The sequence below is a fragment of the Canis lupus genome, chromosome 11 (genome assembly GCF_011100685.1).
Source record: "Canis lupus familiaris isolate Mischka breed German Shepherd chromosome 11, alternate assembly UU_Cfam_GSD_1.0, whole genome shotgun sequence".
NCBI classification, from domain to species: Eukaryota; Metazoa; Chordata; class Mammalia; order Carnivora; family Canidae; genus Canis; species Canis lupus.
This window is the reverse complement of record NC_049232.1, coordinates 48,329,870-48,347,532: the sequence shown is the minus strand read 5'-3', so window position 1 is coordinate 48,347,532 and position 17,663 is coordinate 48,329,870. Positions and strand designations below refer to the sequence as shown.

Below are 17,663 nucleotides of genomic sequence, written 5' to 3'. Positions count from 1 at the left end.
CATGGATGACTATTTTACTCATATCCTCTTCATTTTAAAAATAACACAACCATTATGATAGGTTAATTTTTATTTTATTTTAAACTTCTAATACTCTGTATAAACCATATGTGAAAAAAATCAGTATCATTAGTAATCAAGAAAATTCTAAAACTAAAAAAATATAAGAGTTGTACTGGTACAGTTGTGGCATAATTAGCATACAGAAAATGTATAGGGATGCCTGGCTCAGTTGTTTAAGTGGCTGCCTTGGGCTCAGGTCAGGATCTCTGGGGCCTGGGATCCAGCCCTGCATCAGACTCCCTGCTGAGTGGGGAGCCTGCTTCTCTCTCTCCCTCTGCCTCTCCCCTTACTGTGCACACGCTCTCTTTCTCTCTCTCTCTAAAATAAATAAATAAAATCTTTAAAAAAAGAATATGTACATTTATTATGGATCTGAAGCTTCAAAATAGCTATGTATTTCTCCTGAGTAGAACATAAGTCGATGATTTTTTAAATAAATAAACCATGGTTCGTGACCACATCATAGAAAAATTAACCAGCCAATTCTATCTCTCCCTATGATATTAAATAGACCTTCTTGGGATCCCTGGGTGGCTCAGTGGTTTAGCGCCTGCCTTCTGCCCAGGGCGTGATCCTGGAGACCCGGGGTCGAGTCCCATGTCGGGCTCCCTGCATGGAGCCTGCTTCTCTCTCTGCCTCTGTCTCTGCTTCTCTCTCTTTCTCTCTCTCCCTCTCTCTGTCTTTCATGAATAAATAAAATCTTTAAAAAAACAATAATAATGAAAAATAAATAAATAGACCTTCTTTTTTTTAAGATTTTATTTATTTATTCATGACAGACACAGACAGAGAGGCAGACACATAGGCAGAGGAAGAAACAGGCTCCTTGCAAGAGCCCAACCTAGGACTCAATCCCAGGACCCCAGGATCATGCCCTGAGCTGAAGGCAGATGCCCAACCACTGAATCACCCAGATGTCCCTAGACCTTATTTTTCTCAAATTTAAAAAGAGCTACAAAAAAATTACCCTTTTGACTCTGTATAGATTGTATGCAAAAAGTTATGAGGTAGTTTTGGCTTAAAATAAACATTTTGATATTTCAAATTATGTAAGTATTACGGATTCATTACACAAAAAATTTACTCTTTTGAAGAGTAATATTGAATAATAGATGAACAAGTGCACTGAGAAGACCTAGGGTAGATTCTAGTCTTTGCTTTTATAACCTAGTAAACACTAGGGAAGTCCCTTAGCTTCTCTGAGCCTAAGTAATGACTATACAATGGTTCTGATTCATGTTTGTCTGACTTACAAGCCTTTGTGAGAAGTAAATGATATAAAAGGGATAAAAAGAATTTATAACCATGAAACTATAAAAATGTATGCATTCATATTTTTTTCAGCAAACCAAGTTTTCCAGACTTATGTTTCATAAGAGTGGAATTTAAGGGTAGTGCTTTTTAAATTCTTACTAGGATAAAAACACTGGGAACAGCATGTTCCATTGTTTAATATTTTAGTTGGGGATAGGGCTAACAGAAATCAGAGTCTTGTAGATTGAGTGGTTTAGAAAAAGTAACTATTCATTTTTTATACATAAAAATCAGATGTCATTTGCCTATTTTAAACTTCCAATAATATTAATACTACAACTCTTTCAGTGTGCCATGTGAAACTCATTTTGCTTTAGAGCTATTTTGAACTAAAGATTGGCTGTGAGGAAAGCCTGGGCACATACTTCTATCATGAGTAAGCATCAGAAGTGAAAAATATATATTGGTACTTTTCTCTAAAGATAAAGGTTTAAGTCTCATAATGGTGGATAAAAAAAAAAAAAAGTCAGAACTTTATTTCTTAGTTTGTTTTGGATTTGTGTGGTGTAAAGCCCAAAAGATCTTGCTAGAGAATGAATGTACTTTTTTTCCTGCTGGATACAATGACTCAAATCTTATAAGGCAGACATAATAACATGACATGCTTCTCAATACCTTTGATCCGATTTGATAAAAAACAAATCTTAAATTTCCCATATTTCTAATGAAACTACAGCTGACTCCACACCAGAGATTCTGAAATCCTAAAGATCAGATAGCTAGGGAAAAGCTCTCTAGCACTCACTGGTGTATCAGTGCTCTGAAGAGAAGTGTGGATCTGAAAGCAAGCCGAGCTTACCTGGGTGATTTCAGTTGAGTAACTCAGAAACATAATGGAATAAGTAAGAACTAAAACTTTAGCTGAGACTACATTTTCAAAAGGTGTTTTTCTTCTTCAACAACCTCTTTTATGTATTCTTTCTGCCTACATTCTCAACTATGTAAGTAGTATGTACAACTGGTTAAAAGTTCAGGTTCTGGCAACCCGGGTGGCTCAGCAGTTTAGCACGGTCTTCACCCCAGGGCCTGATCTTGTAGACCTGGGATTGAGTCCCTGCTTGGAGCCTGCTTCTCCTTCTGCCTGTGTCTCTGCCTCTCTCGCTCTCTCTGTCTTTCATGAATAAATAAATAAAAATCTAAAATAAATAAATAAAAGTTCAGGTTCTGGTATCAACACACATGGCCCATAAAGAGGTTCTGCCCTTATTAGGTTAGGTATCTTAAATGAAGGCTCAATTTCTGTATATATAAAATGACAAAAAATAACAATCGCTACCTCATAGAGTTAATAAAATTGAGACCACGTTTCTAGTGCTTATTAATATAGTTTAATGCATGGCATGACATGAAGTACATCGTTGGTAAATGTTATTAATAAGGGCACCTGAGTGTCTCAGTGAGTTAAGTGTCTGCCTTCGGCTTGGGTCATGATCCTGGAATCCCTAGATGGAGCCCCACTTTGGGCTCCCTGCTTGGTGGGGAGCCTGCTTCTCCCTCTCCCTCTGCTCTCCTTTACTCATGCTTGCTCTCTTTTGCTCACTCTCTCTCTTAAATAAATAAATGAATCTTTTAAAAATAATAATTATATATATTTGATAATATTAATTATAAAAAGACATATGTACCCACTTTTGGGTGGCTCTAATAAACAGATTTTACTTATTTTGTGGTTGATGAGGATTATACTGAATATTTAAGGAACTAATGATTGGCTAGGATGTGGGATGCAAAAGCTTTTTGCCATTTTAGGTCTAATTGGAGAGACTCTGAATGTTGCACTATTAAAAAGTGGACAAGGAATCTCCTTAGTTGTCATGTGATCCACATATTCTCTAAAATGTGAAGAAAATTAGCTGATTATCTCAGCATTTAAAAAGCCAAACTACCAGTTTCAAATAAACGGTTTTGATTTAAAATGTTGTAGGTGGATGATACTCTTACTGTTCAAATCAATCTTGTCTTTTACCTCTCTGTTAAATTTCCTCAAATGATACCTACTATTTTCAGAGCAAACTAAATGGATCTCTATATGATTGAACCCTATAGTTAGGTTAAATTCTAAGGGGGAAAAAAAGGTAGCCATACTCTAATACCAATATTTTCATTCTCTGCCTCTTGGTTGAAACATTTCTTTCAGAGCATGAAAAAAGAAATGAGAGACCGAGAAAATTATAAGAAGTTTACCTCATATGAACATTAGATGGTGTTTACTCAAACACATTAAGAATGGCACTGAGGGAAATGTCAATTGTCAAAGTTCTTACAGGAAAAAAATACAGATTCTAAAGTTAAGCTGAGGAGTTTAAATTCTACATCTGTTAAATGCTAGCTGGATGATCTTAGGCTAAGTAATTTTATTTAAATAGATCTGTGCCAAATTTCCTTATCTTAAAAGATGCAAGCACCTACTATCTTACAGGTATGCTGAATGAAATAACTAAAGTAGCATTAATGTTAACTAAAATGCAAATTAAAATAGATCTTTTAGAAGTGTTCATTATGTTCTTGGCACTATGCTTATTAATTGAGCATATCACTTTATTTATCTATAAATGCCTTATACAGTGCCTGAAAATAAGGACTTCTTAATACATTTTTGTCACTCTCTGTATAAAGTCATAGATTACCTCATCTATGTGTGGCTCTGTGACAAGGGAATACAATGTAATACAATTATCTGTTTTTTTATATCTTCACTACTTGACTAGGAGCTCTCGGAAAGTAGGAAAAAGGTGGTTTTATGTGTGAATTTTCAGGGGACTTTTGGCAGACTTTTAGAATATACTATGTCCTCAATGTTTGTTTAGTGAATAAATACAAAGAAGTAAACTCTGGATTGGTAAAATCCAGGAAATAGATTTAGTGAAAGATAGTGCTTTAAAATTCAAGAAATACTGTAAAGAAACAATTACATAGAGCAAGGCAAAGCCTATTTAAATGCTGCACAGCTGGCATAGAGAGAAGTATGATGGATTCAAAGAAGGAAGTCATTGTTATGAGTCAGAATTAGATTTGAAAAAAAGCTCAGCAAGTAGGACCCCAAGATCTGAAAGAGTGATACAAGACAGGGAGGAAGTGTATATCAAAACTTCTCAGGAAGACTATGACATATTCGTAGTGTAAGGAGTAGACTGCTGTGGCTTCCTAACACTATCTATTTGGGCACGAATGGGGAGATGAGGTTGAAATGGAAACTGATCAAGTTTGACCATGTTACTAATAGTTACTATTGGTGTCTTTTGAGCAAGAGTTTGCCATGAAGATTGTGTGTGTGTGTGTAACTATTTCAGCTTTGGTTAAGACAGATGGAGAAGGAAATAATTTGGGGACCTAGGACCATTTAAGCTCCTACTAAAATTCTGTATTTGTGGAAATACAAGTCTAGGCTTAGATGATAATACTGAAAACACAAAGGGAAGCATAGACACAGGAGGTAATGAAGTGAAGACACAGAAAGAGTTGATGAAATAAGTCCAAAAAGCTAGAAATATACTTCTAACCAAATGGAAATCCATTAGCAAATTTCATCGTGAATTCAATGATTTCTGAATGTGGCGGCCTAATGTTTCTCACATATGTCTGCCAAATACAATTTTAGGGTGGTAATACAGTTGTTATATGAACAAAAGAGAGATCCGTGGTCAAATAAGCTTAGAAATTCACAATTTAAAAAATAAAGCTGATTTCTTAACTCAGTGATCACTATCACTGATAGTCTAGGAAATTAGTACAGTTTTTCTTCTTACTATTAAAACTATTTGGTTACATTAAACTAACCCCTTACTGCTCTTTTTTGTCAGAGCATTTCATATGGGTTGAATCTAGATTTAGGAAATGCTGATCTCCATTACAAAGAATAATGCATTTTTTCTTACAGTCTATTCTCAACCTGACACTTTTATTTTTCAGTTGCAGTTGATGTTATTGCCCTACCTGTCTCCTTTAGGTCTTGAAAGATTTTTTCCAGCTTTTAAATTATTGGAGAAGAACGAGTCAAATTTTCTTATGGAAAAGAACCTTAAACTTTAAGGAAGCTGATTTTCATGTTGTTTCTAACAGAAAACCAATTAGTGAATCATTCACTGCCATGAAAAATTTTTTGTACACCTAGTTTTTGAACATGTGTGTCTGAATTCATATTTTCAATATAACAAGGAAAAGGACATAGGAACTTTTTAAGGTGTTTCCATTGAAATTTAATAAGTTTTCGTTGTGTCATAAAATGAAGTGCTTAAACTGAAAATGTATTATTATTATCCTTACTTATTTTTTTTCTTGAAGGTTTATATCATTTATTTGGGAGTGCTCTAACATAACTGAACTTCAAAATCGCATTTTTCACTATTCCAGGTATTATATCAAGTGATTAGTGAGGGTATACTTCAGAACTTCCTATGTACTTCTGCAAATGATCCAAAATATTTGCTTGAAATTTCGTCTCTAGGTCCAATTCCACTCAGTCTAAAATGCTGGGTTCATTACAGATCAGATATAATATCTGTTAAAGAAAGCATGACTTAAAATTAAATGATATCTGTATTGTCAACATTGGCTTTTCATCTTCTGTGGCATTCAAAGGATGAGTGACAGGATATTCCTGTACCCTTAGAACCCTGAGTCCCAGGAAACTCTTTAAAGACACTACCTACTGAAGGCATTGGTTGGTCCCTTTAAATGTTCAACTATTCTCAAGGTATAGAACCAGTTAGTCACAAATTAAGCTATTGCACATCAGCTTTGGTCCCAAGGATAGTGTTAATATTAATTAGTTAATAATATTAACCTCTCAAATAATTCAAGGCAGTTTAGCAAGTTGGGCTTTCACTTCTGTAATGGACTACAGATACTGTCCAGATAATACATATTTCTACTTTTATTTCAAATAATTACTTGAAAATATTTTTGTCTTTTTTAATAAAAGTATTTTTCATTTTTTTTCAACTTGAATTTAGAAACCTTAAAACCATATTTGTAACAATTGCTAGGAATGACAATGGATATTTTATTTTTTTATTTTTTGGCAAAAGTTGTTCATAAGCAGTGAGGATTACATTTGAACACACAGAAGTAAAAGAATATATTTCTTCTCAAGATGATCTTTATTTTTTATTTTTTAAACCTCACAAAGCTAGAGCTTCCTGTGCATTTTATAGTACTAGTAATTGTTAACCTCTTTTAAATTTATCCTTTGCCAAAAAAAACACCCCACACATGATTGTATATATATTGTATATATCCTGTCATCCCCATCCCTAATTGTACAATAATACAGTAAAATTCATTGGTAACATTTTACAAACTGTGGCTTCTTCAAGAGAGGCTATATGTAGATGCCCAATATTATACACATTTGCCCAGGGCCAAAATATTTTTGAGTTCAATGGCACTTGGAAAATACATGGTAAAAATCAACTATCACAGAGAAAGAACATTGGAGCCATAAGAGCTATGCCTACACAAAGGCAAAAGATGACTATGTAGTTCTGCGGTTGGCATGTGGAAAATTTTCAAGTGTTTATGAAATTACATTGAGAAAGGAGACAGGGATCCTGCATAGTAGATGGAGAGAAGTGGCTCTCCAATATCCTGCCTGTATTCCAGGATCCTTTGTTCTTTGAGACTTAAAATCATAGAGTTGGGCACAAAGGAGCAGTAGTGTGCATTCATTCATAGGCAGCATCTGTCCTGATCTCTATCTCTTGCCCATTCTGAACACTGCTTGTACTTGCCTTTTGGAGTGAATGATCACCATTGCAGAAGATATCTCAAAAGGGACCTCTCACTCATTCTGTTGTTCCTATTACTTCTCCCATGTCTACTGTTAACTTCGTTCTTATTTTAAAAATATTTTGGATAATCACATCCATTTCAAATGCTTCAGATACATTTCCCTTTTACCATATCTTCTTAGTTCCAGGAAACTGTAGCCAAGTCCAGATTGTCTATCTTTAATAGGATGCTTCATAGACACTTGGAACACAATAGTTCTAAAATAGTATCCTCCCTGAAACTCTAGCCCTTAAATATGCTTCTTTTCTTGAAATTCTGTAAGACTCAGTATTAATGCTATTAATTTAGTCATTCAAGGCAAACAAATCATTGACATTAATACTCCCTTCTCCATATCAATAGGTGATTAAATTCTAACCATTATATTTGCACACTTTTAACATGTTCCATGTGTGTTATCCTCACTTGTCCTATTCCAGTTATTCTTCAAGGATAATCTCGTACTCACATTACAACTTATTTTGCAGTTGTCAGAAAAACGATAACTTTGGCATGTTCAGAGAACAGAGAGAGAATAGGATGTCTTGAGGATAATGGAATGTCTTCAAGATAGGTGAGTAAAAGTTGGGAAGAGTAGGTCAGGGAGTGGTAGAGGCTGCATGTTTTAACTCTTGAAGGACTGAGTAGATTTTTTTTTTTTTATAAATGTAACAGTAAACCATAGCAAATTTTTGAGCAAGAGAAAAATATAAATTTAATTTGACTTATGCTTTATAAGGATCATCTAGTCATATGTATGGAAAAGGGACTGAATAGGGTGTTGGAGAACACATGAGAAGATGGTTAAGAAGTATGTGGGACAGACGAATTAACATGATTCTATAAAAGTTTTATAATCATTTACTAAATTAATTCAGCAAATATTTAGAGATATTTTTCCATGTAATAAAGAGATAAAGCTTTAGCACCCCTACCCTCAGGATAATTACATGCTGATGAAGGAGCCTGCAATAGATATCTGCATAGATCTCAATGTGGACACAATCAGGGAATAAAGAAAACCTCTTTGGAAGAGAAGGCACTTGAGCCCAATTATGAAGTGTTTATATTTGTAGAATTGAGTAAATACTTATCAAGAAGAGCACATGAAATTTATATGGATGTGGAAATAAGGACATTCAAAGGACCTCAAATCAGTGTATTTACAGTGATGTACAGCTAAGGATACACTTTGGTTTCATCAGTGGAATTAGAATAAATATATTCACTAACCTAAAACTCCTTTTAAGAATGAAAAATTGGTAAAATATTTAGTAGAGTACTTGACATAGAGAAAACAATAAATGGTAGTATAATTTATTATTATGGCTGGTACAGTGAGGAATGTTTGTAGCAGATGGTTTAAAGAAGTGGTTGAAAGGAGGAGGGAAAGTGACACAAGGCAACTTTTGGAGATGATGGATATGTTTATTACTTTGATGAGGGTGGTGATGGTTACCACAAGTGTATGCATATGTCCAAATTCATTAAATTGTATATTATATATATATGCCGTGTTTTATTTTTTAATTATAAAATTATAATTCAAAAATAGAAGACTAACGTATAATTAATAAGGCAGATATATAAGTATAAAGTAAACTAAACCATAATAGCTATTAAATCTTTTAAAAAGAGAGAAAAGGTAAAACTAGGATCAAGTAGGAATGGTTGTGTTTGCTATGTTAGTATTGACTTAATCATGAAAAAAAACCTAATAGTCATTCATAGTTTCTATGCAAAATTTATATAATGAGACAGATTTCTCAGAAAAATCATGTGAAAGACGTGGTGGAGAATGTTACATGGCAGAAGGAGGGCTTTTATCAAACTGCCTGGTTAGAAATCTGTGCTAACTCAGATGTGAGGTGCTGACAGTCTGCCCTAAGTTATAGGTCATGTAGACAAAAAGATATGCAGAGAAATTTTAGGACACATACTTTACAGTTCTTGGAATTACATAGAATTTCTGTTTTAAGTTGCTGCCAGGACATAAAAACGAAGAAATGGAGTATTTGTTAGAAGTCTGAGTTGACTGAAATTCCATGAGGTTAAATAATAGGTCAAAAGTCATTCAGAAAATAGAAGAGCAGTAATTTAATTTTGATCTGACTCTGGGTCCATATTCATTGCCTTGTTCTTTGCCTTACCGGTCAGTTTGGTCATTAATCTCCCTAGAAGAAATGCTTTCTTCACCCCTTGGTCCAACCACATAATTACTTTTTCTATTCTCTCAGTAATTTGTATAAACTGTTACTAAAGCTTTAATCTCATTATGTTTCAACTGTTTGCTTAGTGTTTTTTTTTTTTTCTAAATAGTTTGGAAATGTCTAGAATTTTGCAGTAATAATATTTATTTTATATAAACACTGTGGGTTCTCAGGTTCATAAAAAAATTGATTGATGAAAGAGTTAAAAATATGGTGGCCAGTAACCAGGAAAGTGGGATATTTTATAGAATCCATTTTGAAATGGCACCATTATGTCCTACTGTTCAAAAGACAGGTCGAACTATCTGAATTCACAGCTCTGCCCTCTTGTATGTAAGCTTTGCCCTGTGGAGAGAAAATATCTTATGTCTTTAGAAGGCTGTGCTGAAGTTCAGCCTTTGCCATTCAGTATCACAGCAGGAATATCACAGCCCATCACTTCTAAAAGTTAATGTACCATCCTTCACAAGATCCTCTCTAGACTAATATTGCCAAAGGTTAAATGACATTAATACTGAAGTTCATGACTGCATAATGCAGTTTATAATCCTGAGGACATACTTTAACAGCAACAGCCATTCTTCTCATATTCCCCTCGTCTTTTGGACATAAAAATTGCTCTTGTGGAAAATTGTCATTTCCCAGAGGTATAGTTCTTGGTGATGGGGCTACATGGGGCACAGAATAGCTAAAACCTGAGTAAGGAAGAAAACAGTAGATAAAGAAAGCAACTGAAATCTCAGGATAGTTAAAGTCTAATAATTGGTTTTCTTATGTTCTGTCTTCTCTAAAAAACAGAGAATGTGAAGCTGTGTTTTATTTTTTCCCTATATTCCTGTGAGTGCATCCTGTGTTTGTGTGTGTTTATGTTTGTGTGATACATCTTGCTGTTTTTCTAGTTATTATCCTCTGATGATAGCAGATATTAAAAATCTCCTAATGATCCTGGATCTCAAGTGACTATGACTTTGTCAATATGTACATTGTAGAGAGAGAGAGATATGAGGAACTCAAGCTGCTTGAAACTCATTATTCAAGACAGGGACATTTATTTAAGTTCCTAAGCACTTCCCCACCAGGAAGTAGACATATAAAGTCTTCAAGGAAACTCTTCAGGCTATACATTCTAGGTAACAGACAGGAGTAAGGGATCTTTAGGATTCTGTTAATCTGGGTATTCCTTGGCCTTGCAGTAAGGAGTGTATTTTATTAACAAATATCACATTTTACTAATCTAATAGCTTATGAGAAAACAAAATCACTCTGCTATAATAACTATTTCCTCCTCCTATAATGCCATCACATTCCAGAATAATGGCCCTAGTCAGTGTTCTTAATAATACCATTTAAAACTTAAAAATATTAACAATATATGCCAAATTGTAGTTAGAAAGTGGCCCCCAAAATGTGTCTTTTTATGCCCATTTGTATAGTTCAAAATCATGATGGATAATTCAGATCATGATAATGCTTACAAATTAGTAGAAGCAAGTGAAGTACAAACATAATTGCAAGAAGTATTTAAAAACAAATAATCAAACTGCTTAAATAACTTAGAAATATTCAATCTCTTTATTTTCTCATGACCAATTTCCTCATTTATTTCTTTTAATTAAACCAAATAGAAGAGAGGGGGAGGGGGCAATATGGCGGAAGAGTAGGGTCCCCAAGTCACCTGTCCCCACCAAATTATCTAGATAACCTTCAAATCATCCTGAAAACCTAGGAATTCAGCCTGAGATTTAAAGAGAACAGCTGGAATGCTACAGAGAGAAGAGTTCATGCTTCTATCAAGGTAGGAAAACTGGGAGGTGGGAGGAATAAAGAAACAAAAGGCATCCAAGGGGGAGGGGCCCCGCGAGGAGCTGGGCTAAGGCCAGGGCGAGTGTCCCCAGGACAGGAAAGCCCCGCCTGGAAAAGCAGGAGCTGCACCAATCTTCCCTGGCGGAAAGGGGCTCGGGGGGAGTTGGAGCAGGACCCCAGGAGGGGCGGGGATGCTCTCAGGCTCCCGGGGGGGCAATAACAGACACCTGAGCCTGGGGAGAGCGCCCAACACCCCGCAGCCGAGCTCCCTAAAGGGCTGCAGCCCGCGCAGGGCTGGACCCGGGAGCTGCTCTAGGGGACTCCGGCGGCAGCTCCGAGCGGAGGGGGCTGCGTGGCCCGGGAGTCCGATTCCAGCAGCGCAGGCCCGGGAGCTCAGGGCGCGGGGGACACAGCCCAGGATCCCGTGCTCCCCCTGGGACAGGCAGAGGCCGGGACCCAGGACCGCTCCTGCCGCTGGGCGGCCCGGAGCTGTGCAGATCGCCCCCGCCCCCGGAGCATCCAGGCCCCTGCGAGCTGCGGTAGTTACTGCGGGAGCTGACTCCAGGGCTGGAGAGCTGGCCACCCACTTTTGCTGTTCCTCCTGGGGCCTCACAGGATAAATAAACCCCATTGAGCCTCACAGTGGCCTCACAGGATAAACAGGATAAGCAACTCCCACTGAGCCCTGCACCAGGCAGGGACTGAGCAGCTCCCCCAAGTGCTCACAACTGAGAATCAGCACAGCAAGCCCCTCCCCCAGAAGACCAGTTAGAAGGACAGGGGAAAAACAAATTATTGACCAAGCAGCACTGGAAAGTTCCAGGGGAAGTCGAGGGATTTACAGTATATAGAATCAGACAATTCTCCCCCTTGTTTTTTTTTTTTTATTTGCTCCCCTCCCCCCGTCCTTTTTTTTCTTTTCTCTCTCTCTCTTTTTTTTTTTTTTTCTTTTATATTTTCTCTTCTTTTTCTCCTTTTCCCAGTACAACTTGTTTTTGGCCACTCTGCACTGAGCAAAATGACTAGAAGGAAAAATTCACCTCAAAAGAAAGAATCCAAAACAGTCCTCTCTCCCACAGAGTTACAAAATTTGGATTACAATTCAATGTCAGAAAGCCAATTCAGAAGCACTATTATACAGCTACTGGTGGCTCTAGAAAAAAGCATAAAGGATTCAAGAGACTTCAAGACTGCAGAATTTAGATCTAATCAGGCTGAAATTAAAAATCAATGAAATGAGATGCAATCCAAACTAGAGGTCCTAATGACAAGGGTTAACCAGGTGGAAGAACAAGTGAGTGACATAGAAGACAAGTTGATAGCAAGGAGGGAAACAAGAAAAAAGAGAAAAACAATTAAAAGATCAGGAGGATAGGTTAAGGGAAATAAATGACAGCCTCAGAAGGAAAAATCTATGTTTAATTGGGGTTTCCAAGGGTGCCGAAAGGGACAGAGGTCCAGAATATGTATTTGAAAAAAATCATAGCTGAGAACTTCCCTAATTTGGGGAGGGAAACAGGCATTCAGATCCAGGAAATAGAGAGATCCCCCCCCCCAAAATCAATAAAAACCACTCAACACTTCGACTTTTAATAGTGACACTTGCAAATTCCAAAGATAAAGAAGATCCTTAAAGCAGCAAGAGACAAGAAATCTCTAACTTTTATGGGGAGAAATATTAGATTAACAGCAGACCTCTGCACGGAGACCTGGCAGGCCAGAAAGGGCTGGCAGGATATATTCAGGGTCCTAAATGAGAAGAACATGCAGCCAAGAATACTTTATCCAGCAAGGCTCTCATTCAGAATAGAAGGAGAGACAAAGAGCTTCCAAGATAGGCAGAAACTGAAAGAATATGTGACCACCAAGCCAGCTCTGCAAGAAATACTAAGGGGGATTCTGTAATAGAAAGAGGAAGTCCAAGGGAACAATCCACAAAAACAGGGACTGAATAGGTATCATGATGACACTAAACTCATATCTCTCAATAGTAACTCTGAACGTGAATAGGCTTAATGACCCCATCAAAAGGCGCAGGGTTTCAGACTGGATAAAAAAGCAAGACCCATCTATTTGCTGTCTACAAGAGACTCATCTTAGACATAAGGACACCTACAGCCTGAAAATAAAAAATTGGAGAACCATGTACCATTCAAATGGTCCTCAAAAGAAAGCAGGGGTAGCCATCCTTATATCAGATAAACTAAAGTTTCTCCCGAAGACTGTAGTAAGAGATGAAGAGGGACACTATATCATACTTAAAGGATCTATCCAACAAAAGGACCTAAAAATCATCAATATTTATGCCCTGAATGTGGGAGCTGCCAAGTATATCAATCAATTAATAACCAAATTTAAGACATACTTAGATAATAATTCACTTATACTTGGTGACTTGAATGTAGCGCTTTCCACAATCGACAGGTTTTCTAAGCACAACATTTCCAAAGAAACAAGAGCTTTCAATGATACACTGGACCAGATGGATTTCACAGATATTTACAGAACTTTATATCCAAATGCAACTGAATACACATTCTTCTCAAGTGCACATGGAACTTTCTCCAGAATAGACCACCTACTGGGTCACAAATCAGGTCTTAACCTAAACCAAAAGATTGGGATCGTCCCCTGCATATTTTAAGACCAGATGCTTTGAAATTACAACTAAATCACAAGAAGAAGTTTGGAAAGATTTCAAACACGTGGATGTTAAGGACCATCCTGCTAAAAGATAAAAGGGTAAACCAGGAAATTAGTGAAGAACTAAAAAGATTCATGGAAACTGATGAGAATGAAGATACAACCGTTCAAAATCTTTGGGATACAACAAAAGCAGTCCTGAGGGGGAAATACATCGCAATACAAGCATCCCTCCAAAAACTGGAAAGAACTCAAATACAAATCTAACCTTGCACCTAAAGGAGCTGGAGAAAAAACAGGAAATAGATCCTACACCCAGCAGAAGAAGAGTTAATAAAGATTCGAGCAGAACTCAATGAAATCGAGACCAGAAGAACTGTGGAACAGATTAACAAAACCAGGAGTTGGTTCTTTGAAAGAATTAATAAGATAGATAAACCATTAGCCAGCCTTATTAAAAAGGAGAGAAAAGACTCAAATTAATAAAATCATGAATGAGAAAGGAGAGATCACCACCAACACAAGGAAATACAAACAATTTTAAAAACTTATTATGAGCAGATATACACCAATAAATTAGGCAATCTAGAAGAAATGGATGCATTTCTGGAAAACCACAAACTACCAAAACTGGAACAGGAAGAAATAGAAAACATGAATGTGCCAAACATCTGGGAGGAAATTGAAGCAGTCATCAAAAACCTCCCAAGACAGGCCTTCCAGGTAAGATAACTTGATCTAGACTACAGCCTTTGGTTCTCCTGAAGGCAAGAGACAGCACATGCTCTAAATAATTTTTCTAAAACAAAGAAAGGTTCGCTGAGATCGTCAGCCTCTTGTGGTCTAGGCAATGTGAGCTGACCAAATTATTTAAGTAACACTTTTTTCTCTAGTTTTTCCATCTCCCTTCCTCCCTATTTTTTTTTTATTTTTATTTTCCAGCACTTTGCTTTGCCCCAAATCTCCAAGCAAGCCTCATCAAGTTCACCTCGAGTCTCTTCAAGGACAACTGCATCAAGGAAACCTTGAAACCTGAGAAAAATTTTATTTATTTATTCATGAGAGACACAGAAAGAAGGCCGATGGAGAAGCAGGCTCCATGCCGGGGAACCTGATGTGGGACTCAATACCAGGACCCCAGGATCACGCCTTGAGCCAAAGGCAGACTCTGAACCACTGAGCCACCCAAGCATCCCTAAAATGAAAGTAATTTAGAAAATACTTGAAGAACTCCCACCCACCCACCTACCCACCCTGCAACAATGTCAGAATACAGTCTCCAGGTCTAAGCTGCTCGACTCAAGGGCGGATTGATCCCACTGTATGAAACACCTTTGAAAGGAAAATTCTCCACCACTTCTGCCAGAGGTTGAATAGACGGAAACCTGTGGAATGTCAAAAAGACCGACTGGTTCCAGGAATGGCCAGATTCTTATGAGAAGCACATCTACAGCTCTGAGGACAGGACTGCACAACGGCATCTGAGCAGCTGGGCCATGTGCAACACCAACAACCACAACTCCCGCGTCCTCAAGAAGTCCTGCCTGGGTGTGGTGGTGTGCAGCCGCGACTGCTCCGCCGAGGAGGGCCGCAAGACGTACCTGAGACCTGCCATCTGTGACAAAGCCCGGCAGAAGCAGCAGAGGAAACGCTGCCCTAATTGTGATGGGCCTCTGAAGCTGATTCCTTGCCGAGGCCATGGGGGCTTCCGGTCACCAACTTCTGGAGGCACGAGGGATGCTTCATATTCTTCCAGTCAAAAGGAGAGCACGATCATCCAAAACCAGAAACTAAATTGGAAGCCGAGGCAAGAAGAACAACGAAGAAAGCACACACAGCATCTTCCTCTGTCTCCTTAAAGCTGAAGGGGCGCCCAGAGACAAAGTCTCTTTCAGGTGAAACTCAAAGTTGGGGAAGTTTACCTTTAACTTGGTCTTTCCAGGAAGGCGTCCAATTGCCTGGTAGTTACAGTGGACCTTTAATAGCTAAGCCTCCCCAGCAGAAGTCACTGAATGATTGCTTATTCTTCTCCAAGACTTATTGTTTGGGGGGAACCACTCATTTGGCAGACCCCACTTCCACCTTGGGCCCCACTAAGCTCTATGAGAAATGCAAACTGTCCAGTAGTTGGATCTATAAGAGTGGGGACCTGCTTCATCCTGTTTCTGGAGTCTTCTCTACGATGATTGGCAAACGTGGAATAAAAACACTGCTTTGGGGAGAAATTCTCTTAATGACAACTGTTGTCCCAATTATCCTTTTCCTCTGACCAGCTGGCCTTATGACTTTCCCCCTCCTGGAACTCTTCAGAACCCTTTACCCAGCAGATTCCAGTGGAACCACCTGCAGCTGAAAGTAGCTATTGTCCATTATGGCCAAATCCAGGGGGGGAGCTTTATGTAGAGAAGGTACATGTGGATTTTATTTTTTTTAATTTATTTTTTATTGGTGTTCAATTTACTAACATACAGAATAACCCCCAGTGCCCGTCACCCATTCACTCCCCTTCCCTGCCCTTCTCCCCTTCCACCACCCCTAGTTCATTTCCCAGAGTTCAGAAAGGGAGACAGAACGTAAAGACTGCATGTGGATTTTAGCAGCTGCTTCCACCACATTCCATTCACCTCAGGAAGACCCCTTTCTCTTTACCGATACCTCCCATCCCCACCATCAATATTCATTGACAGGCAAGAGCCGTAAGTGGGATTTTGATGAAGAAATGAGGGGCATGGGTTTGGATTACTACAACAATGAAATGCTTCTAAACCTCTGTCCTTTAAGATGATCCAAATCTAAATCCTTGTACACTATTAGCAGAAATGTAATTTAGTGCAGACACTATGGAAAATAGTATAGAGGTTCCTTAGAACATTAAAAATAGGACTACCTACACTCCCATGTTCATTGCAGTATCATTCACAATAGCCAAAGTATGGAAACTACCTAAGTGTCCAGCAACAGATGAATGGATAAAGAAAATATGGTGTGTGTGTGTGTGTGTGTGTGTGTATACATATATACATATACAATGGACTATTATTCAGCCACACAAAAGCAAGGAAATCCTACCACTTGTGACAACATGGATGGACCTTGAGGGTGTTATGCTAAGTGAGATGAGTCAGACAGAAAAAGACAAATACTGTGTGATCTCACTTACATATGGAATCTTAAGAAACCCAAATTCATAGAAACAGATCAGATTGGTGGTTGCCAGATGTGGGGGGTGGGGCGAGAATTTGGTGAAGGCAAACAAAAGCTACAAACTTCCAGTTTTAAGATAAATTAAGTCCTGGAGATGTACAACATGATGACTCTGGTTAACAATATTGTATTGTATATTTGAAAGTTGCTAAGAGAGTAGGTCTTTTTTTTTTAATAATTTTTTAAAATTTTTATTTATTTATTTATGATAGTCACAGAGAGAGAGAGAGAGGCAGAGACATAGGCAGAGGGAGAAGCAGGCTCCATGCACTGGGAGCCCAACGTGGGATTCGATCCTGGGTCTCCCGGAGCCCAAAGTGGGATTTGATCCTGGGTCTCCAGGATTGCGACCTGGGCCAAAGGCAGGCGCTAAACCGCTGCGCCACCCAGGGATCCTGAGAGTAGGTCTTAAATGTTCTTATGACAAGGGGAAAAATTGTAACTAGGTGAAGCGATGGATATTAACTTATTGTGGTAAAAATTTGGTAATATATATATATATACATATATATATATATATATAGGGTCATTATGTTGTACATCTTAAACTTCTACAATGTTATATGTTAATTATATCAATAAAACTGGAAGAAAAAAAAAACCTCCCAAGACACAAAAGTCCAGGGCCAGATGGCTTCCCAGGGGAATTCTATCAAA

General features: G+C 37.9%; 1 protein-coding gene across 1 annotated transcript in view; it reads left to right on the top strand.

The window, feature by feature from the left end:
* Nucleotides 1-16,587, top strand: part of LOC100855832 (chorion-specific transcription factor GCMa-like) — a 70,703-nt gene extending 54,116 nt beyond the window's left edge. The window contains 5 exon segments of the mRNA XM_038553285.1: nt 15,180-15,506; nt 15,509-15,979; nt 15,982-16,089; nt 16,092-16,250; nt 16,403-16,587. Coding sequence (XP_038409213.1) covers nt 15,180-15,506; nt 15,509-15,979; nt 15,982-16,089; nt 16,092-16,250; nt 16,403-16,587 — 1,250 coding nt within the window.
* The last annotated feature ends 1,076 nt before the right edge of the window (nt 16,588-17,663 follow it).